The 26,978-nt window shown below is 45.8% G+C and overlaps 2 protein-coding genes across 2 annotated transcripts in view; both read left to right on the forward strand.

The window, feature by feature from the left end:
* The window catches only part of LOC306961346 (bromodomain-containing protein 4-like), a 461,990-nt gene that overhangs the window by 235,460 nt on the left and 199,552 nt on the right, over positions 1 to 26,978 (forward strand). The window lies entirely within an intron of this gene.
* LOC306960664 (uncharacterized protein) lies at positions 9,212 to 11,594 on the forward strand. The gene is made up of 2 exons (XM_079553138.1): positions 9,212 to 9,340; positions 10,178 to 11,594. Exons 1-2 carry the CDS (start codon positions 9,306 to 9,308, stop codon positions 11,547 to 11,549), a joined length of 1,407 nt encoding a protein of 468 aa, XP_079409264.1. The 5' UTR covers positions 9,212 to 9,305; the 3' UTR covers positions 11,550 to 11,594.

Genomic DNA, 26,978 nt, shown 5'->3' on the forward strand with positions numbered 1-26,978 from the left:
TGAAAAGGAAACTCTTCCTCCGGCTCCTGTTTGATGCACAGCTCGGGTTCCTGGGTCATGTCAGGGGGCTCGGGCTCCTCTTTAATGTGGGGGGGCTCCCAGCTGTAGAAACATGAGCACACTCTATATCAGTGTTTCTCAAACTTTTTCAGCCCAAGGACCACTTTAACTTCCAATTTAGGACCACCTAACAGAATCCCACTCCAACACGCCCCCAAAAAACAACAAAATAGGAAGGATAAGCTAAACTGATGTTTAATATGCAGCTGTTTCAAGTCAAAAACAAATTATTCAAACACAAATGCAATGATATGATCAGAAATTCTTATATGAAAAAAGCTGCTGTAACAGCCTTAATGTCATTCTAAAGAGCCAATAGTTTCAAACTGTGAGGTGGTGGGTATAGGAAGTCTATGGTTGTAACTATAAGATAACAATAAAATGCTAAAAAAATAATGCTGGGAAAAAATGTTTTTCCCTTAATGTCCAACATCACTGAGACTACTGGGATTTTACACATTAAACAAAAAGAATTTCAGTCTCATACCAACCAGTGCAGAAAACCCAGCTTCACAGTTGTACAGTGTAGGGAAGGGCATGAGCACTTTGAGGGCAGACTCTACAAGCTTTGGATGTAGGTAACGCAAGCTCGTGCACAGACGCTCATGCTGTGGAAAATAGGAGACGTTTGGCTCCACAGAAGCTTCTCTGGATCACAAACAACAACACGCTGCTTATTTCATGAAAATCCGTTGCATATTGACGTGAAACACCTGCTGTAAAGACGAGAGAATGAGTCGTGGCTGCAGACAGCGGACGCACGTACGGCCGTATCTACCATTGAGGTCACCGAGGTCCGGACCTCGGTAAAATTTTAGCTTTTTTTTTTTTTTTTTACACATTGAATCCTGCGCAAATGAATGTTGTAAACACGCGCTTCTACAGGCGGAAGAGCCTCTAATTCAGACGTGGATGAGCTTGTTCTGAACCTAAATGTGTCCACTCTAAAACCGAACCTCATGAGCTGCTTTGGACCCGAGTGCGTAAAACTGGGCGGAGGCGCGGCTGTGCGTCAGCCTCACTACAACAGCAGCGCATGAACCGCGCCAAAGTTTGGTCCAGATGCAGTTTCTTTGCTCTCTGTCATAAAGAGAGAGGAGCCAGTGCGCGCGCCTCAGACTGACGGTGACTTCATTTACAACAGGAGTTTTCCTCATTCTGATCTGAGGAGCGAGAGGAGAAGGAGAAGCGTCTGTGCCTCATCAGTGCCTCCTCCTCTGCTGCTCACTTTGTTTCTGTCTCATGCAGATTGTAATGTCCTTCTTCGCTTTAATGAGAGCTTAAACAAGCGCATTCACCTTTGTAGCGACCAGTGGTTTGAGTGAGGGCGACGCAGAGGGGGCGGGGCCAGAGCGCAGAGTCTGATGTTCAGAATGAGCCAAAGCAGAACCCTCAGCTTTACCCATTCACAGCCACAGCCTCGCTTTCAAAACAATTAAAAACGGACATTTTCATTTAATATTATTAGTATAGTATAGTAGTATTAGTATTTCTTATTGCCTCTCACTCAGGCGAGCAAAAATGTTTGGAAAACCTGCTTCACAGTAATAATGGATGAAATAGATGTTAAATAGATATTTTGTTTTGTGATATTCATCATGTCAAAGTAGGGGGTATGTGACTCGTGCACGGCTGCACCCACTGCCCTGGGGCAGACTGATGGAAGCGAGGCCAGTCTGCACCATCTGCATGTCCGACCACCATCCACTCACTCACCACATTCACTCAGGCTCCTGGTCCCAAACGGTGCAACACAAAGACATTTTTGAAACAGCTTCAGGATGAGACAAAAGTGTTTTTGATCACTTAAAATACAGGAAATTACTTCTCAATCTTTAAAAAATTCCTGGGGGAAAACCCCCAGACCCCCCTTTAAAGAATTATCCGGACCTCACTGTTTTTTACATCCTGGCTACGGCCCTGGACGCACGTACGGCCGCGGTGAGCGGCGGCGCGCCGATCTGCGGGCATGGCTGTGGAGACCGCAGGGGAACCCGCAACCCGCGCATCAGGTTTGCTACTGGCGTTCTGCCCCAGCCTGTGAGAAATCCTGCGCGTTTTAGCTACATATTGATAAACAGGATGAGGAAAGATTACGCACGGTTCTGACTGGGTTCTGTGAAGTGGCAGCTGCGCATCCATGTGCATCCAGAACACCTCCAGCTCTGTCCCTCAAAAAGGAAAGACTTCGCCCTGACCTCAACCTAACCTCAACCTAAAAACACTCAATGAATGGGATCTGCCCTTTCCCATCCTAGGAAAAAAAAAAGCAGCGTCCAGTCCGTGTGAAAAAGGAACTTACGCTGAGCTCGCGCTGTGCTCCCGCTTCAGCTTCACTTGTGCCATGTTTCACTTCCAGGCAAAGCTCTGAGCTGTGGATTCAGAAGAAAAGAACAGCTTCATGTCCGCTCGTCACTTCGGAGCTGCGCTCTCTGGGTCCTCAGGAGCCGCTTCTTCTTTCAGCCTCAGGGCGACTGCGAGCCAAACTACGGCGCATGTCGCCACCTACTGCATCGGCTGTGTTACTCTATGCCTTTGAGAATGTTCCTCTATATTCTGGATATTGTGGAGATAATATTTCTGTGATTGTGTTTATCACCTTGTTATGTTTAAGAATACTAAGGTTAATTTGATCCCAGACACTAAACTAAGTACAATTTGTTATGAGAGCCAAGGACAGCATCTCAGCTGCCTCTCTCTGTTCTGACTACGTGTACAGGGCTGGAACAACTATATCATCTGGTGTGAATCTCTTTGACTTCCTTACTTGCTCGAGAGAGACATGGGAATAGCTCTGAATGCAGCATGTCGCCTCTCTGAATTTGTGCTCTTCTGATTATTGCTCTTGTTAATAAATCTGGCTCTGGACATGATCTGCTCTTTTTTTTGTACGAGATTTAAACTTCCACAATTTCAATCCAGCTTCAGATAAAAAAATGTATTTTTTTTTATTTTTGGATTCCCTCCCTCCCCCAACAGTCCTTCAGCACTCCAGTCTCGTCCCACTTTGATGTGGCCCTCTCCACGCTGTACCACACATGATCCACACTCTCACTCACATCAGACATTGCTCTTGTCCGAAAGGGTGGGATTTATCCCAGTGTGGCCTCGTCTCAGTCGTGTAAATACAGACTCGGCTCTTCTGCACCTGCCTGTAGAAGCCTTATCTACTGCCCTCGGTGTCTTTATCCCAGACGTCTCGCCACAAAGCCTTCATACTTTGATGACTGAGTGATAAATTGACAGTTATAGAAATATCAATTGCCAGGACACTTTTTGCCGTCTTGTCAGGCCCTTCAACCCCCACATGTGAGGGGACCGAGCAAAACTGAACATGTATTCCCCATTCCCCAGATTTAACAGCAACATATGTGTCAATAAGTAGATCTTTGTGTACTGTGAAACCAGCCTGCAGCTCCATCACTGTGTGGTTCTTCTACAGAGGGACTATAGAGAGCATCCTGACCAGCTCCATCACTGTGAGGTTCTTCTACAGAGAGACTATAGAGCGTCCTGACCAGCTCCATCACTGTGTGGTTCTTCTACAGAGGGACTATAGAGAGCATCCTGACCAGCTCCATCACTGTGAGGTTCTTCTACAGAGGGACTATAGAGAGCATCCTGACCAGCTCCATCACTGTGTGGCACGACACCAGCACTGCCTCCTGCTGAAGGAGCCTCCAGTGCATCGTGAGAGCAGCGGAGAACATCTGCGGAGCCCCTCTCCCCTCTATTAAGGACATGTACTCCACCCGTCTCCCCCGCAAAGGGGACCCTACACACCCATCACACAGTCTCTTCAAGGTATTGCCTTCAGGGAGGAGACTGCGGAATCTACGGGTCAGTTCCAGTCGACTGAGGAACAGTTTCATACACAAGGCGATCGGGAAGCTGAACTCCCTTTTCTGTACCTTTTCCCTGGTTATTACTAGCCTGGGAATACCCATGCCAGGCTAGGTTATATTTACCATGAAGCATGACGTCTCCACCGAGATTTTAAACCTCAAATCATAAAACCACTTCTCCACTATGACTGTTGCTGTTTGAATACTTTGATGAACCTGAGCAAGATTCCTGCACCTTTTCCAAATAGCCCCATCATCTGAGAGGCATGAACACCTCTGAACACCATGTTTTCAAAAATGTGAGTAATCCTGACACTAAAGAGAACTGGACCTACTGCACTACCTTGCAGAATACCATTTTTAATACTGAAGCTTTCAGACACTTCAGAGCCAACCTTCATCTAAAATGTTCTATTTGATAACTAAAAACTCTTTCATAGCAAGTGCCTTCTCAGTGTCATTGCAAACTGAGTGATGATCTCCCTCTCCTGAAGCCACTCTTGTAACGTCCTGTCTGCTGCCTGTTTAATAACACAGATCAAAGCTTTCATTCATTTATTGCTCTTTATTAACAACGTATGGTCCACAGATGTCAACTATACAGATATTACCATTCAAAGGGCACAATATGAAATGTAGCCTGGTTTCAGTCAGTCACTCATCGTACTGAGCTCAGCTGAAGTATGGCTCAGGTTAAAACAGAAAAGACTAAAAGTATATGCATATATATTTATGTGCGAGACTCGGTCACAGTAGCTCAGTTGTATCATGATAAAAGTCAGAATCAAATACAGCAGAGCAGATATTTCTTTTAAAAGGAACAGTCGAACCATCCACAGCCCTGTTCACATCAGTCTCTACATTTCCCCATTTTCTTTTTCACCATCAGCCCCAGGGGTCCCCAACCTGTGGGCCGTGGCCCTGAACAAGGCCATGGTGGGCTGATACCAAGCAGCTCTGGAAACTTCAAAAAGACAGCCTCCCACCATTAGATACTATTTAGATACAGATACTTTTAGTCAGTAAAGGTTTTCGAAGTGCTCTAAGTATTTGCTTAAGAAAATCCTCAAGTACCGGTCACCTTGAAACACCTCAGTGGGAATTTATTTAAATTGCTACAAACATTTTAAATAAATGATATGAAACATAATTTGAACAGTTAAACTGCACAGCGCCACCTAATGCTCCGCAGTGTGCACGTAAGGCTTTTTAAACAGGAGAAAACTAAATAAGAGAGGGTTCCATTCAACCCCATTCATAGTAATGATCTGTGAAGTCAGTGGTCCCCAACCACTGGGCCGGGGACCGGTACCGGACCATGACTCATTTGGTACCAGGGCACAGAGCAGTAGTAAATTATTTATACACAACCGCATTTTCTACAATTTGTCTTTATCCTGTCCCTCTGGACTCACCAATAAGCTCATCCATAGAAAATGGAACTCCTGATGGAGAGTTGCCATTGAAATGTTTGGACTCGAGTTTATCGGGTTTTATCTCAGACAGAGTCATGCAGCACACCAGCACCGCGGAGCGCCTGCCCTCTCCCTTTGGCCATTGCCCCTCTGTGCGTGTCTTTCTAAAACGTTGTTCGTAGTAAGCGTAGTAAGTAGTAAGTAGTCTGTGTGCGTATATGGTACTCACTGTGACATCATCAGATTCTACAACCCACACTCATAGCTGACACCACTTTTCTACAATAAAGACATATATTTGAAGAACAATCGTAACCTGGATACACAGACGCTCTGACTAGGGCTGCAACTAACGATTGTTTTGGTAATCGATTAATCTACCGATTATTTTTACGATTAATCGATTGGCTGTGAAAGGTGCATGGAAATTGTATTTTTTCCATTTTTTTATCCCATAGAGCTAAAGTGACGCCGCTTGAGGACATGTTGATGGAGTAAACTTAAAGTAAACGTTTGTACAAGGCTATTTGTGCTAATTCTGCTTTCTGATTGGACGAGACAAAGACAGATATTTATGAAATTTACAATGTACAAAACACTGCAGACCTTAACTTTAAAAACAAAGTAGGTTTTCATCCAAAATACATCATTTTCATGTCTTTTTTGCTCTACTTTAGTCTGTGTTTACTAGAAAACGATTAATCGATTACTGAAATAGTTGACAAATATTTTAGTAATCGATTAGTTGTTTCAGCCCTAGCTCTGACACTGGTCAGTTTTAGTGAAGTGAATTAAAACAATGAAAGCCGTGCCAGTCACTGATCTGCCTCCCCCCTCTGCTGTATACATGAGACTCTTTCCCCGGTAGAACTGATGCACTCCTGTTGTGCTACTTCCCAACATGCCCACTGTTTCCATGGGCTCAGGACGTCCTGTTCAGATGGGACTGCGCTGGAGCCCCTCCTTTGCGTGAGCGCGCACGTGCTTCTTCAGATTCGAGGTTGATGCAAAACCTTTGTCACAAACTGAACAAGCGAAAGGTTTCTCTCCCGTGTGAATCCTCATGTGTGACTTCAGGTTACCGTTTTGGGTAAAAGCCTTTTCGCACACTGAACATTTGAAAGGTTTCTCCGACGTGTGGGTCGTCGCGTGTATTTTCAAATACGATTTCAGTTTAAAACATTTCCCACAAACCAAACACACAAAAGGTTTCTGTCCTGTGTGAGTTTGCATGTGCGTTTGGAGATTGTTCTTTTGAGTAAACCCCTTTTCACAAAGCGAACATCGGAATGGTTTTTCTCCTGTGTGAATACGCATGTGTTGTTTAAGGTTGCACTTCTCTTTGAAACCTTTCTCACAAATGGAGCATTTGAAAGGCCTCTCCCCCGTGTGAACAAACACGTGACTCTGCAAATCTGACTTGAAAGTAAATACCTTCCCGCACTCTGAACAGCTGTAGAGTTTCAGGAACGCTCGCTCCAGAGTTTGCTCCTCTCCGTGGGTTCTCAGATGTGAGTTCAGTTTAACACTGTCTGTGAAGTGAGCCTTACAAACCGGACAGATGTGGTGAGCATGTTTTAGATGTTGAGGAAGATCAGATTCGTACTGAAAAACCTCCTCACAGACGGAACAAACGAAAGGTCTCTCTCCGGTGTGAGCTCTCGTGTGCCTTTTGAGACTGTCTTTGTGCTTGAAATATTTCCCACAGACGGAGCATTTGTGAGGCCGGCCTCCCGCGTGAACCCACACGTGTCTTTTTAAATACAACTTCTTTGTGAATCTCTTCCCACAGTCTGGGCAGCTGAAGGATTTCAGAGTGAGCTGGTCGGGGGATCTCTCTTCCACGTGAGTTCCCAGGTGCGAATTCAGTTTGACCTCGTCTGGAAAACGCAACTTACAAACTGGACAGATGTGATGGACGTGTTTCAGATGTCGCGGCAGATCAGACCTGTATTTAAAAGTTTTCTCACAAACTGAACAAACGTAAGGTCTTTCTCCAGTGTGAACCCTTGTGTGTTGTTTAAGTTTATATTTTTCTTTAAAGCTTTTCTCACAAAACGAGCACTTGTGAGGCCTCTCTCCCGTGTGAACCGTCATGTGCACCTGTAGCTTTGACCTGCGCTCGAACCTCTTCCCGCAGTCCGATCAGCCGAAGGGTTTGTGGTCGGTCACAGAGGAGTCAGGAGGGATCATGGCGTAGCTTCTCTTTGACGGAGACTCTTCCTGACCGTAGTCTTCGGAGCGCTCCGTGTCAGAGCTGTCAGTGTGCTCCGAGCTGCAGCCGACCTCTGCTCCACAGTCCTCTCCGATAGCTTCCTCTCCGATAGCTTCCTCTCCGCTACCTTCCTCTCCGTTACCTTCCTCTCCGTTAGCTTCCTCTCCGTTAGCTTCCTCTCCGCTACCTTCCTCTCCGTTACCTTCCTCTCCGTTAGCTTCCTCTCCGTTAGCTTCCTCTCCGTTAGCTTCCTCTCCGTTACCTTCCTCTCCGTTAGCTTCCTCTCGAAGTGCAGACTCGCCTTCGTCCTCCTCCATTTTGACGGTGACGATGTGAAAAGGAAACTCCCTCTCCGGCTCCTGTTTGATGCACAGCTCGGGTTCCTCCGTGGTGTTGGGGGGCTCGGGATCCTCTTTAATGTGGGGGGGCTCCAAGCTGTAGAAACAACAGTAAACTCTGTTATAAAGTGTTAACCAGGGGTCATTCACTTAAGTCCAAACCTTGAACTGTGCACTATTGTAAGCCATGGGGCATTCGTACTCAATAACCAGACTGACCTCTCACTCAGAGGGGGGGGGGGGGGGGGGGGGGGTCAGTGATGATCATTAAAGAGGGGGTATTCTGCTTTTTTCAATCACATAGCACCAGTCTATATCACACTACAATGATGACAAACCTTCTGTTGGTCTGTAAATGCAGTAAATTAGAATAACTGCCTTGTATAAAATTGCTCTCTCAAAATGGCTGTAGTGAATGTCTTGAAATAGGCCTCTGTCTCTTTAAGAACCGCTGACCCTTTCCGACACGCCCCCTCCACACTGTCTGTGGCATCAGTGGGGAGGGGGTTCTGCTGAGGGGCAGTGGTTGGTTACTCGTCTGGTGACGAAAGCTTGGAGGCGTCTCCAGGAGGTGGGGGCGTTCCTAGGAGGACTCCGGCAAACCTATCCCTAAAATGGCCGCCATCAGAGTTTTTACAGATTACTCAAAAATACGTGAATGTGCCAAGGCAACACTTCAGGCATGTTTTTAATGAGGGAATGACATAATAACATGATGTAAAGCTTGAAAAAGTCCATTTTACATAACACCCCCCCTTTAAGAAAACTAGGTTTCAGATCCGGACAGTAAATAGGAACACATGTGCATTAGGAAACAAACAGCAACAGGAACACACACATGTTGATGAGATAAAACATCTAAACAGACCGAGATGGACAGTATATTTAGAAGGTCATGGTCACAGAAGTGAGTGGAATAAACTCACGCAGAGCCCGCACTGTGCGTCAGCTCCTGCTTCTCTTCTGCCATGTTTCACCGCGCTCTGCTCGCACGGAGGAATACGTTTATTTCTGCTTGACACAGTTAGCTTCGGAGCTAATGTGCTAATCACACCGGGGTCCTCTTCACGAGGTCCCTGTGCTGGCCTGACAGCTGCCTGTTTAGTAATACAAATAAATATGTTCTAGACTTTTTAACAACACTTTTCAAGCCTGGTTCAAACAGCCTGGGGTGAAATGACTCGTTTATTCCCTCCTGCGGAATTTACTGTGTTATCAAAACAATAACAAACGACAGGCAGCGGAGGGGGCGCCCCGTGAGGAAGACCCATGTGTTAGCTCTGAAGCTAACGGTGTGACAGCTCCTCTTCTTCTAACGGTGGGACAGCTCCTCTTCTTCTATCGGTGGGACAGTTATGATCAGACTTGAATGAAAGGTTCTATAGTGTATTAAAATGCTGGACCTGACAGTGGACAGAGTGCTGTGAACCTTATGGCACAAGTGAAGCACAGCGCGGGGAGCTCAGAGTAAGTTCGGCTTTATTTATTGTGTTGAATACGGAACTAAATGACTCTTTATTGGATGAATGTGAGAGTTCTGGCCTGTCAGAGTGCGGTTATCCTCTGATCCATGAACATGTCGCGCTGCTGTTGGTTTTGGAAGCTAATGCTAATGCTAAAGCTAATGCCGTGTTTACCTCCAATGATCCTGCTCCTCCTGAACTAACCTGAGGGTCTCAGTGTTCAGATGTTATGATGAGGGAGTATTCTGGTTTTATGAAAGCAGTCTGCTGGATACAGTCGGATACATCATCCCTGTAGATAAAGAGGCCATGTTAAATAAACAGATACGAACCAAAGTTGTTGAATCCTGAAATGAGGCTGCTCACAGACAATTACAGGGCCATTAAATGAATGATGCCAAAATGAAGGCATTCAATCCAAATTTCTTAGAGACAGAATGATGACGCTGCTCACTATTTTCTATTTATGCTCACGTTTGTCAAAAACACAAACGACTGTTGTCTAAAACTAATTCAGCAAGAGTTCTGGCTCTGATTTGAGTCAATGTTTATAAATCTCATCAGATGTAATAGTAATAGCCAAGATTATTTGCATTTGTGGCAAAACAAATGAGTATTTAGGCATTAGAGTGGCGCTGAAAAGCATTAAATCTGACCAGCTGTCCACTCAGTGACCGGTGCATGGCCATGCCTTCAGACCTGTCCCTGAGTTTACTTGTATAATGTGGACAATGTAGACGATTGTAGCCTAGTTTTACCTGAAAATGTGGTCTCTCTCTTTGTTCAAATCAACATCAACAAGAATAATATTATCGTTCAATATCTGTGTTTGTTTTTCCAGTGTGGAGCATTCCCACATTAAAGAGGAGCCTGAGCCCATCGACACGACCGAGGAACCCGAGCTGTGCATCAAACAGGAGCCGGAGGAAGGGTTTCCTTTTCACATCGTCACCGTCAAAATGGAGGAGGACGAAGACGAGTCTGTGCTTCATCAGGGACCAGCTGAGGAGAACAAAGAGGAAGCTAACGGAGAGGAAATGAACGGAGAGGAAATGAACGGAGAGGAAGCTAACGGAGAGGAAGCTAACGGAGAGGAAGCTAACGGAGAGGAAGCTAACGGAGAGGAAGCTATCGGAGAGGACTGTGGAGCAGGGGCCGGCTGCAGCTCGGAGCACACTGACAGCTCTGACACGGAGCGCTCCGAAGACTACGGTCAGGAAGAGTCTCCGTCAAAGAGAAGCTACGCCATGATCCCTCCTGACTCCTCTGTGACCGACCACAAACCCTTCGGCTGCTCGGACTGCGGGAAGAGGTTCGAGCGCAGGTCTAAGCTACAGGTGCACATGACGGTTCACACGGGAGAGAGGCCTCACAAGTGCTCGTTTTGTGAGAAAAGCTTTAAAGAAAAGGGCACTCTGACGAAGCACATCCGAATCCACACGGGGGAGAGACCTTTCATTTGCACAGTTTGCGGAAAAGGGTTTATTGGAAACAACAAACTCACCCAACATCTAAAGTGTGTCCATTACGTGTGTCCGGTTTGTAAGACACATTTTAAAGAGAAGACTGAACTGAATGAACATGTGCGGCGCCACGCTGAAGAGAGGACTGTGTCACACAGCTGCTCAGAGTGCGGGAAGACCTTTAAGTGCAACGCCGACTTACAAAGTCACATGTTGGTTCACACCGGAGAGAAGCCTCACAAGTGCTCATTTTGTGAGAAGGGTTTTGCGTACAAATGCGGTCTTGTCGTGCACATGAGAATTCACACGGGAGAGAGACCTTTCGTTTGTCCCGTCTGTGAGAAAGGCTTCCAAAATAAATCCAACCTCAATAAGCACACGAGAACGCACACCGGAGAGCGGCCGTTCAGGTGTGCGGTTTGTGAGAAGGGTTTTTCTGAAAAGGGGCAGCTCAAAACGCACATGAGAACGCACACGGGCGAGAAACCATTTGCGTGCCCAGTCTGTGAGCGAGCCTTTTCGGAAAAAGGACAGCTCGACAAACACGTGAAAACACACACGGGCGAGAAGCCGTACGCGTGCTCCGTCTGTGAGAGAGCGTTCACAGAAAACGGCTCGCTCAAAACGCACATGAGGATTCACACGGGAGAGAAACCGTTCGTCTGTTCAGCCTGTGGCAAGTGTTTCACCAGAGTGTCTCGTCTAAACGCACACGTGAGGACTCATGCAGCCGAGGGGGAGCCTCTCTGACACCAAGTTTTACAAAGAATATTCTGCAAAAGTCTGCTCCAAGTGAATATTTGCATAAAAATGGGATTTATCTTATTTCATTCTGAAGTTAGGCCTTTAAAGGTGCTAATACCTGATTATTATTCTTTTTCATTGTTTGTAAGGTTATCTGTGTCCGAACTAGGGATGGAACGATAAGGACATTTTGGGTCACGATTATCTTGGCCAAAATATCAGCAGTTTACGATTATCACGATATTTGCCGATGGTTTAAAAATGTCACTGAAACAGCAGCAATGACAGAAATGATGGAAATTGGGTAAATAAATATGCGTCTTTATTGTCTGCAATAAATGTCATATTGAGTGAGACCTACTTAAAGTATATAAACAAATTCAACTCAAAACTCATCAAAATCATTTTTGCAGTAAATTCTTTAAATGGATTAGATGGAATAAAACATGTTAAAATTATGCATTTTCCACCCCCTACTAGCTCCAGCAATGTCCTAATGTGTAGAATGAGCCCAGACCTACCCTATGTTAACAATGATTATGCAAATTGTATTTCAGTGACATAAAGGGGAAAAAAATTCAATGAAACTCATGGATGGTTTTGTGTCTCAGGGCTCTTTGAATCACTGACATCAATCTCAGACGCCTGATGATTAGTTTTCAGGTTAAGGCCAGTTAAAGGAAAAACTACTGAAAATTCCACAGTATTAAGCAGACCAACATTTTCAAGCAATATGGGAAAGAAAAAGGATCTCTGCTGATGAAAAGCATGAAGTAGTTGAATGCCTTTCAGATTTGTGGCTGATTCAGAACACACGCGGGTTTTAGTAGACAAAGGCACAATAAGGACGGTTTCTGCCAGACAAATACATCAGGTTAAAGGGATATTTCAGGATATTTGTGTTGATGATTTCTGGAGATACATGTATATTTTTTTGATTCATGCAGTGCTTACATTTGAAGGGTTTAGTGGTGCTAGGCTTTTTACCTTCATGGCACTGAAATACAATTTGCATTCTTAAAGGAACAGGCCACCGTTTTTACATACTGAGATATGTTCTTACCTTAGCTTTGACGAGTTCTTTAGGACCTGTCTGATCTTCCCCCGTGCCTTCAATCACGTAAACACAGCGCAGACGGCGTTAGCATTTAGCCTCTCCCTCTCTCCTCTATAGCTCCAAAACAGGTCAAGATAGAAGCTACCAAGCTCTTCCACGTTTTCCCTATTTAAATATGGTTACGTGAAGTGTTCCACTACAAAGTATAATTACACAAAATTAAACAATGTGGATTTTCTAAGCGGATAAAAGGGGGAACTATATTGTAAGGCGTAATAATACCAGGAGTAGTTTGGCATCCGCACAGTAAAGTGAAGATTACTGCGCAGTAAAGTGAAGATTACTGCGCAGTAAAGTGAAGATTACTGCGCGGATTTCAACAACATAAAGGTGTGGCTATAAGAACATAATAGCATCATTACTGGAAGACCTAATTGGACTGTGAGTGTATTAGGGCTGTCAAAGTTAAAGCTTGAACTCAAGAAAATTGAGATTAATCGCATCTTACATGTTTTGACCAAACACACTGTTTCTGAGCACACACATGACCTGAAAGACAAAGCACTTGTATTAACTATTGTAAACCAGGGGTCACCAACCTTTTGACATGAGCTACTATTTCAACGAAAATGACTTCAATTTTGTCCTTACACACTACTTTATGAAGCTACAAGTTTGCCGATTCTGTTTAAAATGTTCAGCACCACAGTTTCATCACAGAATGATGAAACTGAATATTATTATTATATGCTTTAAATTTGAGGGTTTTCTGTCGGACAGGTATTAATGATGAATATAATTAGTAGAGAAAAATGAACCGTGATTAATCGAATTTCAGTGAGATTAATCTTGCCCTCTAGTTCTTCAGCGAATATAAAACAGGAGGACAAAACAAATTTTGTTCCACTACCAAGAAACACATCAGACAGACGTCTGCATGTGTATTAGTCATAAACTGGACCGGCCAAACACCAGGGACTGCAGATGGAAACGAGCTATTTAGCTGTAATCTGGTATAGAACATCTGTCTTTGAGCTTAACGTATCTGTGCACTATCCCTTTAATAAAGACTAAACACATTTTATCTCTTAATAATCAAACTAAAAAGCCCAATAAAGGTCAGCTTTCAGTCCTCCCATACATGTATTTTGGTGTCTTTTTGAAGTTACTTGGTTACTCTTTCCTCAGAGTAAATCTGACAAAAGCTGCGTGCAACATGAACTATTTTATGCAATTTTGTGGTGTGTTCTGGAAATATCAGGATTTTGCATTTTATCTTTTTTTTGTACAAACACCAGAACTAACTTTTGTGCTAGAAAAGTGAAAATACTACACAAGTACGTTTTAATGATCTACTTTTGACTTCTACTTGAATAAAATGATTTAAAGTAACAATCCTGGCTCTACAATATTCTGAAATTCTACTCTGCTTCTGTTGGATGTAATGTGAGCAGTAGTTTCTGATGTTAAACTCACAGCATTCAGAGGTGATGTGTTTGGATTATTTATTTCAATGTTATAAATGAGCCTCTGACCTCAGACCATGCAGCTGTTCAGTCTATGGGACATCACAAAGACACATGTTGGTTGAGGCTCTAGAGGCCTCACAAATCTGATCTCATTCAACCCATAAGGAGTCACTAAACAGCTTTCACTTTGAGAAACTTTTAAAGACAACTTTGGTTTTCAGCTTAAACATATCTGTCCAATTTTAGCTAAATGTTTGGACTCTACTTCTCTGAAAGACCCATGTTTGTCCACACTGGACTGGAGATCACTAAACTTGTCCGATACATAAACCTTTATTTAACAGATATTGTCAGTACAAATACGCATAACATTAAAAGGCTATTTTCAACAAATATCAAAAATATTTTTCTTCATATTTGACAAGACATTCTAAACACATTTGACACTAGGGTGGGTGACCCTAAGCAGCGCCCTCGGGGGGAGCCTTTAACATTAAAAGGCTACTTTCAACAAATATCAAAAATATTTTTCTTCATATTTGACAAGACATTCTAAACACATTTGACACTAAAATAACTCCCGGGGGGCCTGGGGGGGGTGACCCTAAGCAGCGCCCTCGGGGGGACCGTGTGGGGGGGTCAGAGTGAAGTTGATGGGACTGGACTGAGGAGGGGGCGGGGGCAGCGGGGGGCTCCCTGCGGTCTCACTGATGTCCCACTTCTGAACGCTCTGACTGTACCGGGCCACTGCCGACACCAGGAGCTCGAGGGGTGGGGGGGGCGGGCGCAGATGGGTGGAGTGAGAGGAGGGGGCGGAGTTAGGAAGGGTGTCCGGACGCACTACAGTACAGTCACCTGGAGGACTGTCACATGTCTTCACCCTGAAACAAAGGAATACAGCGACACAATAGTTACTGAACCATCACTGCTATGTTGGAAAGTTCCTGGACGACTGATAATTAGTGATCAGGCAAGCCCTGGGCGGTTAGCGCTCTCGATTCACAGCTGGGAGCTTTTCTGTGTGGAGTTTGCATGTTCTCTCCGGGTACTCCGATTTCCCCTACCACTAAAAACATGTACAATAGGCCAGGATGAATGATGTGTGTGAGTGAATGTAGGGTGGTGTCAGAGGGACCGTTGGCACAGATGTGTGCAGTTGCGACAGCGCCTCTGTCAGTCTCCCCCAGGGGAAACTGAAGCTACAAACATAGTTTACACCACCCAGTATGGAGTGACTGTACAACTATGTCTGTGAAAGACGCTTTATAAATAAAGATATTCTTAAAGATCTTCTGTAAAGGTCAAAACTGCTGAAAAAGGATTTTCACCATTATTTAGCAGACCACAATTTTCAAGCAATATGGGAAAGAAAAAGGATCTCTCTGCTGATGAAAAGTGTAAAATAGTTGAATGTCTTTGATATTTCATGAAAAACTAAGCGTGATCACCGTACTGTGGCGGTCCTGTCCGTCAGACACAAAGATATTGACTTACTAAACTAAATGTTTGGACTCTACTTCTCTGAAAGACCCATGTTTGTCCACACTGGACTGGACCGAGGTGATCAATGAACTAGTCCGATAGATAAACCTGTATTTAACACAAATATTGTCAGTACAAATAAGCATAACATTAAAAGGCTATTTTCAACAAATATCAAATCAAATATTTTTCTTCACATTTGATGGATCAGTTTGTCTGTGGAGACTTGTCAAACTGCCCTGTATAGACTTGTTACTGTTGGTTTTCTTGTGCCGTTTGCTGCTCAGTTAAAATGTGTGATGTGGCCTTCTGCCTTTTATTTTGTTTCACTAAAATGATCAAACCAAAACTGTTCATGTGGGTTTTCATATAAAACAGGAGTTCATATTCTTTGCCCTGGCCCAAAGGGGTCATTTATCCAACAGGTCTGAAAGCACAAGTCACAGCCTTACTCTCTGGCTTACTGCTTAGAGTTGCACTTGTTCGCCTCCTAGTGGCGGGTTTAACCTTAACAAGCATACAATATTTTTACATATTGTTACAGAAAAAAGTGAGGAGACTACGCTCACCAATTTGCGATGGGTGCATAGGATGAAAAGTCTAAAACGTTCCCGCACACCACCAAATCCTTGGAGAAGTTTTATTTAAATTCAACGCTTTAACCCGACAGGGTCTTCCTTGGCCAAAAAACACCTGCCTCATTATTTATCTTAAATAGCCCAGTTATAGGCTGCAGGAATACAAACATTAATACAAAGGTCTATTTAAAAAAAAGAAAAAACATCAATATAAAAAAAGGGAATGTTATTCTGATGTCAACCACTTCAAATGGTTATACGGCGTATACCTGCGTATCACGTAGACTACACCACTGGCCTCCCCCCACGTCGACATCGACATGTTGCGCTGCCCATTTGGTCTGGCCTACGTTGGAAAGACTACAAGAACACTTAAACTAAGGATTTCTGAACACAAAAGCTCCATCTGCAGGAGCAAGAGAGACTATCCAGTGGCTCTCACTTCAATGATATGGACCATGACAGTATGCTCAGATTCATTGACATTGAGCAGGTCCCCCTGCCGCATACAGGGGGCGACCATGACAAGCTCCTAAAACAGAGGGCAGCGCTTTGGATTCACACGCTTCAAACCCTAGCACCAAAAGGTTTAAATGATAAATTTAACTTACATTTTTCTTTGAAAAAGAGAGAAAACATTTTTTTGTGTGGAGATGTTGTATTCTTGAATTAACGCATGTGATGGATCAGGTTCTTATATTGTATGGCCTGTTTGTGTTTTTTTTAAATAGACCTATGTATTTTTAATGTTTGCATTCCTGCAGCCTATAACTGGGCACCCCACGGTGCTTGCCACACCCTTAGCTATTTAAGATGGACAAAAACCACCTGCTTGAGGAAGACCCTGTCGGAGAAGGTTTATTTAAATTGCAACATTTCAACCCAAGGATTTGATGGTGTTCTTTATTTTTCTTTATTAGACCATATCATTGTTACAAAAACAAGCCAACGTAACTTACAGCAAAAAAATGAAGGTTTTTATTTTGGAATCTCTGGTCCTTTCTCAATGACTCACCTACATGTCCTTATGTTGAAATGTCTAGTTCTACTTTATAGCATTTTGGATAGTTACAGTAAAAGCTAATGATAAACCTCGGTCCACAGCACACATACACTCTGATAAGGACCATTACCTGTATCTTTTCTTATAATAATGCATCAGTTTTATATAGCGCTTTTCTGGACACTCAAAAACGCTTTACATCGCATTATTTGTTCACTCCATACTCGATGGTAAGCTACAATTGTAGCCACAGCTGCCCTGGGGTAGACTGACGGAAGCGAGGCAACTAGTCTGCACCATCGGCCCGTCCGACCACCACCAACCACTCACTCACTACATTCACTAGGCTTCCTGGTGTTACCAAACGGTCTCCTATCCAAGTACCGACCAGGCCCTTCCCTGCTGAGCTTCAGAGGTCTGACGGGATCAGGCAGAGTAAAGGCGATGTGTTGAGTTTATCCATAATTTGACCAGGTTATGGAGAGCATTGTACTTACTTTATCAGCCCGTGCTCCAACAGTTTTCTGCTCTCCTTCAGCAGGGCGCTACAGAGGACACATGTCAGATCAGATCAGGCCCCATGGGGCGGTGCATGTAGGGCACTAGTTCTCAACAGGTGGGTCTTGCCAAAAATCACTGTTGATGAGTTTTTTGCTACTATAAATGCTATATAAAACAAATCCTTATTCAGGTTTGGAGAGACACCTGTTGAGGACCACTGTGTGGGTCAGTGCGTGGTACCTGGAGCTAATCCATCCTTTGGGCCAGAGCGGCTTCACCTCACTATCCAGCACCAAGCGCAGACACTGATCCATGTCCTGGCCTCTGTGCTCCCTTTGGAAGCGCTCCAGCTTCAGCTTCAGCAGCCGCCCCAGACTCTCTCTGCAGGGGACACAGTACATGTGCATACGTTTAGGTTTATTCAAACTTTGACATAGCAGGAAAGAACTAAATGTTTAACCTGAAACGTCTCATTTACAATAGAATAAAAAATAAATAAAAAAACATCTATAAAACAGATTTATAATACAACGCTTGTGGGATAAAAGATATTTCATGTTTTTTTTTGTGTTGCCCTTTTTGGCTGCGTATGGTCTTTGGTGCCTGAGCTGGTCTCTAATGGATGGGTCTGAGTTATGTGTGCAGAGGAGAGGAACTGTCCTTCAGGATATTCTTGAGCGTCTGCAGTGTGGCCATGTCCCGCCTCACAGATTGGATGGAGGGATACCAATAATCCTGCAGCACCTTTTCTGCACCTGCTCCAGTTCCCCTGACAGGCTCTTAGGGAGGCCGCCCCACACAGGACTGGCATACTCTAGAACAGGTCTGATGAAAGTCAGATAGATCATTTTGAGGACGTCAGAGAAGTCCAGCTCCCCTGGCCACACTCAGGTAGTATATTCTGGGGTGTGTTTTAGAAAGCATGCATCACACGTGAACATCCCAGGAGAGATCAGATATCTGGACTTCAAGCAGTTTGAACGTGGTGACTCTGCTCACTGCCTGACCACCAACTTCAGGCGGGGGAGGGCAGGGGATGCTAGACTCTTTCCTGGCACTGACCAGTATGTCCTTAGTCTTTGTGGATGAATGGGGTCAGGAGCTTTTCTTGGCAGTCAATGGAACAGAGTCCAGAGCCCTCTGCATCAGACCAGGCATTGAGCCCATCAGAAGCTCTGTCAGTGTGAGGTCGTCTGCATACTTCACAGGATGTACAGAGGAAAGAAGGCGAGCATCCAGGCTATTGACACAAATTACAAAAAGTAAAGGTGACAACAGCCCCCCCACAAGGTGATGAAAAGCAGGAGCCCCACTGCACTGTTTGCTCTCTGTTGCTCAGGTAGCTCTTCACACTGAGCCATAGGGGGCGCCTCACCTGCATCTCTGCCAGAGCCTTCAACAGCTGATCAAGCTTTATTGTGTCAAAAGCAAATCCACAAATACAGCATGAGCATCCATTATGGGATTGTTGCTGAGAGTGTTGTGCCATTGCTCAGTGCTGTTACAGTAGATTTGTTGCTCATAAAGCCATGTTGAGTGGAGGCAGTTTTAGAGGCAGTGTCCTGTAATAGAGCATCTCTCAAGATCCCTTCATAATGCACTTTCCCTACACAACTGACCAAGGAGATTTGCCGGTAGTCAGATGTAAGCTTGGCTTACTTTTCTTGGGAAGAGCTTTGACTAGTGCCCTTTTCCACTGAGCTGGGAAGATGTTTTCAATTCATGGATTCAACATTCAACATCACACATCACAGGGGCCAACTCTTCATGAAAAGTCTTAAGGACCCAGGATGGGAAACTGTCCGGACCCGCTGCCTTTGATGGATTCATTTTACGCAGCCCGGCTTTAACTTGACCTATGCTCAGCAGAGGTAAAACACCTTGCGACAGATGATGTGCAACCTCCTCCTCAGATAGCAATGTCTGTTCAGATTGTTCCCAGACTGATGCAAAGTGTTTTGCCAGAGCATCGCATTGGACCTGAAGAGTGTTGGGATCTTGTTTGGCCAGGGCCCGTCCAACCTCCATTCCCATAAGCGATTTGACAGACTTAAACCACTGCTTTGAATTGACACATTTAAGTCAGTGATGCAGAGGTTTGGTAAAAGCACACTCACCTGATCGCCTCGCTCCATTGGAACTGCTTCTTGGGTCCTTTGCTCTTCTCCCCTGTGGCCTCCTCCTGCTCCTCCTCTGCAGCTCTGAAAGGCAGTTCAGGGGGTCAGAGTGTACGTCGTCAAGTGTGAGACTCGTGACTGTGAACCTCGGTGACTCCCTGAATGGCCTTACGTGATACTATGCTTGTTAGCTTTACAGATGGCCTTCCACTGGAGCCTCTGCTCAGGCATGGTCTGCTCAATGGCCTCTCTCAAGGTCTTCATCAGCTGATCCATGTCCTCCTCCTGAGCAGAGCGCAGAGGGAAAATGGACGTTTTAAATCACTAAATACACCCTTCAAGTCCAAGGCAGAACCTTTACATCCCCATTAGGCCACATTTAAAGACAGACCATCAAGTGGATTTGAATATGGGATCAAAACCAACTGGGACATTATATTGTGATGATGTTTGACAAAGAGTTTACAGTAAAAATGTGTCGCATCAAATGGCTCAAGCTAGACAATGCCTTATTTGCGTGCGTCAAAATTGCTCTGAACATCTACAACTACACAAAATGTGGACAGCATTGGCACCTAATTTTTGACCGTCGGCCTCGATCCCACAGCGAAGAATCAAACTAGTCTCTCTCCTTATTGAGCTATACGACAAGTACAGACCTACAGTGTCAGGATGACACGATCTCTCCTATCATCCACACAAAACTGTTTTCTGTCAATAAAAACGACAGTTTCTAAAAACTCCGGCCAAAGTGAACATTTGGGAATTATCCGGTTACGCGTTTGAGTGTGGACATTAATAACCGGAGTATTGGACCACGTCACTGTCAGCATGCTGCGCATGGCCTGTGTTTACATCAGAAACAGCATCTGATGCCTCCAAAGCTCAAGTACTGCTTCATGTCAAAGCGCAGGTGAAGGAGCACTTTACCGGCAGTTATTTTACACCAAATAACTGTCCCACATCCGACATGTTCACACAATAGCGTGAGTGCATTTCTCGGCAGTCATGCCGTTTGCGGCGTAACACCGGGACGCGCTTCTGCAGGAGAACTTTGAGATAAAGTTGTCCTCCCGGAGGAAACGGTGAGACCAATGCCACAGTCCTCGCTGCAGCCATGTTTGGAGTTATAACATGCCACGTCAGTCTATCAGCGGTCAGTCTGAGGTCAGTCTGTCAGCGATCAGCGGTAAGTCTGGTCAAGAGAGTAACTCACTGTACTCGCCTATTTATCTGACGGAAGATTACAAAAAATGGCAAATGCCTTTGTATATGTCATCTCACAATTGTTAGGCAGGTCTGTAAAGCTATAACGGTGAATTTGGGACTACAGTGAATACAGCTGCATAAAAAATAATGTATGTGCTGTGCAGAAACTTGTGGAGCAATTTGAACAATTTATGATGAAAAAACTAAAAAAAAATTCTAGGCGGAGGGCGGATTTATAAATGCCCTGCTACGTGTGGACTAGGCCTCAGAGGATGAGACCTACAGTGCCAGAGGAAGAGACCTACAGTGCCAGAGTAAGAGACCTACAGTGCCAGAGGATGAGACCTACAGAGCCAGAGGATGAGACCTACAGAGCCAGAGGATGAGACCTACAGAGCCAGAGGATGAGACCTACAGTGCCAGAGTAAGAGACCTACAGTGCCAGAGGATGAGACCTACAGAGCCAGAGGATGAGACCTACAGAGCCAGAGGATGAGACCTACAGTGCCAGAGTAAGAGACCTACAGTGCCAGAGGATGAGACCTACAGAGCCAGAGGAAGAGACCTACAGAGCCAGAGGATGAGACCTACAGAGCCAGAGGAAGAGACCTACAGAGCCAGAGGATGAGACCTACAGTGCCAGAGGATGAGACCTACAGAGCCAGAGGAAGAGACCTACAGTGCCAGAGTAAGAGACCTACAGTGCCAGAGGATGAGACCTACAGAGCCAGAGGATGAGACCTACAGAGCCAGAGGAAGAGACCTACAGAGCCAGAGGAAGAGACCTACAGAGCCAGAGGATGAGACCTACAGAGCCAGAGGAAGAGACCTACAGTGCCAGAGGAAGAGACCTACAGAGCCAGAGGAAGAGACCTACAGAGCCAGAAGATGAGACCTACAGAGCCAGAGGAAGAGACCTACAGTGCCAGAGGATGAGACCTACAGAGCCAGAGGATGAGACCTACAGTGCCAGAGGAAGAGACCTACAGTGCCAGAGGAAGAGACCTACAGAGCCAGAGGAAGAGACCTACAGTGCCAGAGGAAGAGACCTACAGAGCCAGAGGAAGAGACCTACAGTGCCAGAGGAAGAGACCTACAGTGCCAGAGGATGAGACCTACAGAGCCAGAGGAAGAGACCTACAGAGCCAGAGGAAGAGACCTACAGAGCCAGAGGAAGAGACCTACAGAGCCAGAGGATGAGCCCTACAGTGCCAGAGGAAGAGACCTACAGAGCCAGAGGAAGAGACCTACAGTGCCAGAGGAAGAGACCTACAGAGCCAGAGGATGAGACCTACAGTGCCAGAGGAAGAGACCTACAGTGCCAGAGGAAGAGACCTACAGTGCCAGAGGAAGAGACCTACAGTGCCAGAGGAAGAGACCTACAGAGCCAGAGGATGAGACCTACAGTGCCAGAGGAAGAGACCTACAGTGCCAGAGGAAGAGACCTACAGAGCCAGAGGAAGAGACCTACAGTGCCAGAGGAAGAGACCTACAGAGCCAGAGGATGAGACCTACAGTGCCAGAGGAAGAGACCTACAGAGCCAGAGGAAGAGACCTACAGTGCCAGAGGAAGAGCCCTACAGTGCCAGAGGAAGAGACCTACAGAGCCAGAGGAAGAGACCTACAGAGCCAGAGGATGAGACCTACAGTGCCAGAGGAAGAGACCTACAGAGCCAGAGGAAGAGACCTACAGTGCCAGAGGAAGAGACCTACAGAGCCAGAGGAAGAGACCTACAGAGCCAGAGGATGAGACCTACAGAGCCAGAGGAAGAGACCTACAGTGCCAGAGGAAGAGACCTACAGAGCCAGAGGATGAGACCTACAGTGCCAGAGGATGAGACCTACAGAGCCAGAGGAAGAGACCTACAGAGCCAGAGGATGAGACCTACAGTGCCAGAGGATGAGACCTACAGAGCCAGAGGAAGAGACCTACAGAGCCAGAGGATGAGACCTACAGTGCCAGAGGATGAGACCTACAGAGCCAGAGGAAGAGACCTACAGTGCCAGAGGAAGAGACCTACAGAGCCAGAGGAAGAGACCTACAGCGCCAGAGGATGAGACCTACAGCGTCAGAGGATGAGACCTACAGAGCCAGAGGATGAGCCCTACAGTGTCAGAGGATGAGCCCTACAGTGTCAGAGGATGAGCCCTACAGTGTCAGAGGATGAGCCCTACAGTGTCAGAGGATGAGCCCTACAGTGTCAGAGGATGAGCCCTACAGTGTCAGAGGATGAGGCCCACAGTGTCAGAGGATGAGGCCTACAGTGTCAGAGGAAGAGGCCTACAGTGCGAGAGGATGAGGCCTACAGTGTCAGAGGAAGAGGCCTACAGTGCGAGAGGATGAGGCCTACAGTGTCAGAGGAAGAGGCCTACAGTGTCAGAGGATGAGCCCTACAGTGTCAGAGGATGAGCCCTACAGTGTCAGAGGATGAGCCCTACAGTGTCAGAGGATGAGGCCCACAGTGTCAGAGGATGAGGCCTACAGTGTCAGAGGAAGAGGCCTACAGTGCGAGAGGATGAGGCCTACAGTGTCAGAGGAAGAGGCCTACAGTGCGAGAGGATGAGGCCTACAGTGTCAGAGGAAGAGGCCTACAGTGTCAGAGGATGAGCCCTACAGTGTCAGAGGATGAGGCCCACAGTGTCAGAGGATGAGCCCTACAGTGTCAGAGGATGAGCCCTACAGTGTCAGAGGATGAGCCCTACAGTGTGAGAGTTCTTGAGCCTGTTGACCCTCTGCTGCAGTGTCTTTTTGCTGCAGGGCAGGAAGGTGCAGATGTGGGAGAAGACCGTTGATCGCAGAAGACCTCCATGTTTTCTGCACTGTGCATCGATCCTGAGGACACAACACGGGACAGATCACATACAGACGGGACAAAGATCCTCCATGTCAGAGTAGGACTCACTGAAGCAGGGTGTTGTTGATCTCGGGAGTGTAGTACTTGACTTTGGACTCGCCCTCTGAAGTCTTGATGGCCTAGGCACATGCATGACAAGCACAGTCGTGGATGAAGTACCAACTGTTTTTTACATAAGTACAGGGGTAAAAATATTTACATAAGTAATAATAATAATGGCTTACACTATATTGCGCTTTTCAAGCCAGTTACCAAGTTTCTCAAAGCACAACATCGTAGTCATCATTCATTCACTCCATACTTGGTGGTAAGCTACTATTGTAGCCACAGATGCCCTGGGTAGACTGAAGCGAGGCTACCAGTCTGTGCCACCAACTACATTCATTCTGGCCTATTGTATATGTTTTTAGTGTAAGTAAAAGCATCCTAGGAAAAATTAACTTACGAAAGTACTCATTTCAAAATCTCTCAATCACACATCACGACTCACCGTTAAGAGCCTGTTGACGCTCTCCTCTACGTCAGGAGGGAAGCCTTCAGGACAGGCCTGTGGCACATTGTCCTCTGCTCGGGTGTGTCTCACTGGAAGCTGCTTCTCTGTGGGAGCCATGGGGACACCGGATGTGGTGGACAGCTTGTCTTTGGGAGCCGTGGACACACTGGATGTGGTGGACAGCTCGTCTTTGGGAGCCGTGGGGACACCGGATGTGGTGGACAGCTTGTCTTTGGGAGCCATAGAGACACTGGACGCGGTGGACAGCTTGTCTTTGGGAGCCATAGAGACACTGGACGTGGTGGACAGCTTGTCTTTGGGAGCCATAGAGACACCGGACGCGGTGGACAGCTTGTCTTTGGGAGCCATAGAGACACTGGACGCGGTGGACAGCTTGTCTTTGGGAGCCAAAGAGACACCGGACGTGGTGGACAGCTCGTCTTTGGGAGCCAAAGAGACACCGGACGCGGTGGACAGCTTGTCTTTGGGAGCCGTGGGGACACCGGATGTGGTGGACAGTTTGTCTTTGGGAACCGTGGAGACACCGGATGTGGTGGACAGTTTGTCTTTGGGAGCCGTGGACACACCGGATGTGGTGGACAGCTTGTCTTTGGGAGCCGTGGGGACACCGGATGTGGTGGACAGCTTGTCTTTGGGAGCCGTGGGGACACCGGATGTGGTGGACAGCTCGTCTTTGGGAGCCGTGGAGACAACAGATGTGGTGGACAGCTCGTCTTTGGGGTATTTGGAGGGCAGGGACAGGGAGGAGGAGGAGCTGTCGTCGCTGCTGTCATCGTTGATCAGCACAAAGTCCAAATCTAAGTCCATAGACTCCTTCAGACTGAGCAGTGCACTAGTGAAGGGCATACAGCCTCCTCCAGCAGCGTCGGCAGGCCCCAGGGCCAGTGGGCTGATGTCCGGGGCCTGCTCCATCCTCTGCCTCTCGGGCCCCTTCTCAAGCTTCTTGAGCTCATTGGTGACACTCAGAAAACTGGTCTTCTTTGTCTTTTTCTTTGGTGAGTTTTCTCCGATAGGCGCAGACGATGAGCTGCCAATCACAACACATAACGTAATGAAACAGAGTATAGGTCGACCGATGTATCGGGCTGATATTTGGGTATTTAAAAATATGGGCTATTGTCCAATATCGTATATCTCCAGAAGTGAAAGTGATATAGACTTCCCGTTTTTTGCATTGGAAAGAGCTCAGTCAGAGCTTCAAAATGAATAACTTCCTCGGCCTCAGAAACACTGCGGTAAAAATCGGTCACAAGTTTGTACACCTCAAATGTTTTGTGTTGCAGACTTTTGTGCTTATAATTTCCAAACCATAAGAGACAATGACCGTATTTTTGTTTTAGAAACTGCTGATTTTTGTCTTTCAAACAAGCTCCCTCTGAGGCACCTACTAAACATGAATTTCATGAATTAATCAGCCCTACATCTCCAATAAAGCGCCCCCTGCTGTCACAGTACAACAACTTTCATCACAGGATTATAGACATTTAAAAAAAACATATCAGTCAAAAAATATCAGCATTGCAGAACCCATATCGGTCGACCTCTACAACAGAGGCTAAAGGTTATTATTTTGTTGAGCGGTGTGTTGTGTTTGTAACTTGTCTGCCGTAGCACCTCGTGTTTTTCCGCTGTTGCCGTGTTGTTGATTAACATGGGGAAAAAGTGCAGCTCCCCACAATTAAATTAGCGACTCAGGTAACTACTACCGGTGAGCTGGGGTTATATTACTCAGGACAATTCGGGTACATTCGTGATCCTGGCCAAACAATTTTGGGTCCGTCTCAAATTACTGCAAATATCTGAGTGCTTTGCAATGTTGTAAGCACACTTACCCCGACTCTCCATCCGCCTGGGACTTGTCATTGCAGCGTTTCTTCTGAGATTCATTTGCACCATTCAGTTTACGTTTCTAAAAACAGACAACAGTCAATCACACAGAGGGGTGAAAGGCGAACGGAGAGCTGCAGAATGCATCGCCATATTAGCTTACGTTTACCCATGTCGCAGTATGGGTGAAGAAAACAAACAAAAAAGCAGCTACTCAAAGATGAATGGGTAAAAGTCTACTATTACCCATCCATTAGGTCACTCCCACTGGTCAGCCTGCTCTGTCTGAGTGTTGTTCTGAATGTCTGGCTGGTGACAGAAGCAGTTTCAAAGACCTGAGATGCGTGAAGTGGGAGTGGAGTGACAGCTGCTCCCATACCTGCACCGCCGTCTCTTCTCTTAGCAGACGACAGGAGCAGCCTGTCACACTTTGGTAAATGCCCACAGTCTTTTAGGTATTTTGTCTCCAACACACACATCCTCTGTTCCTCCTGTTTATAGATTTACAGATGCTCCTTTGTTAGAGTGGGTCATCTTATAATCAGTGATTTTTTTTTATTTAGTATCTAGTCCTGCCTGCGTAATGAGCAACAGAACAAAACCTACATTTTTAGGTTTCATTCACACCAATAACTTGGGGGGGAAAAAAGAAGAAAAAATCAACACTGAATTGACAGTCAATTGACAGAAGTTTCAAGAGAAATTCTCTACATATTCCTGTGTTCTATTGCAGTGTCAAACCTTAAATGTTATGTTTTGATGATTGAATTGGAGGTGGGGTTGTTTGGGTTCCTCTCTGTAAATGCGGTTGTATTTGCCAGTA

The sequence above is a fragment of the Gobius niger genome, assembly GCF_951799975.1.
Source record: "Gobius niger genome assembly, chromosome: 3".
Lineage (NCBI taxonomy): Eukaryota > Metazoa > Chordata > Actinopteri > Gobiiformes > Gobiidae > Gobius > Gobius niger.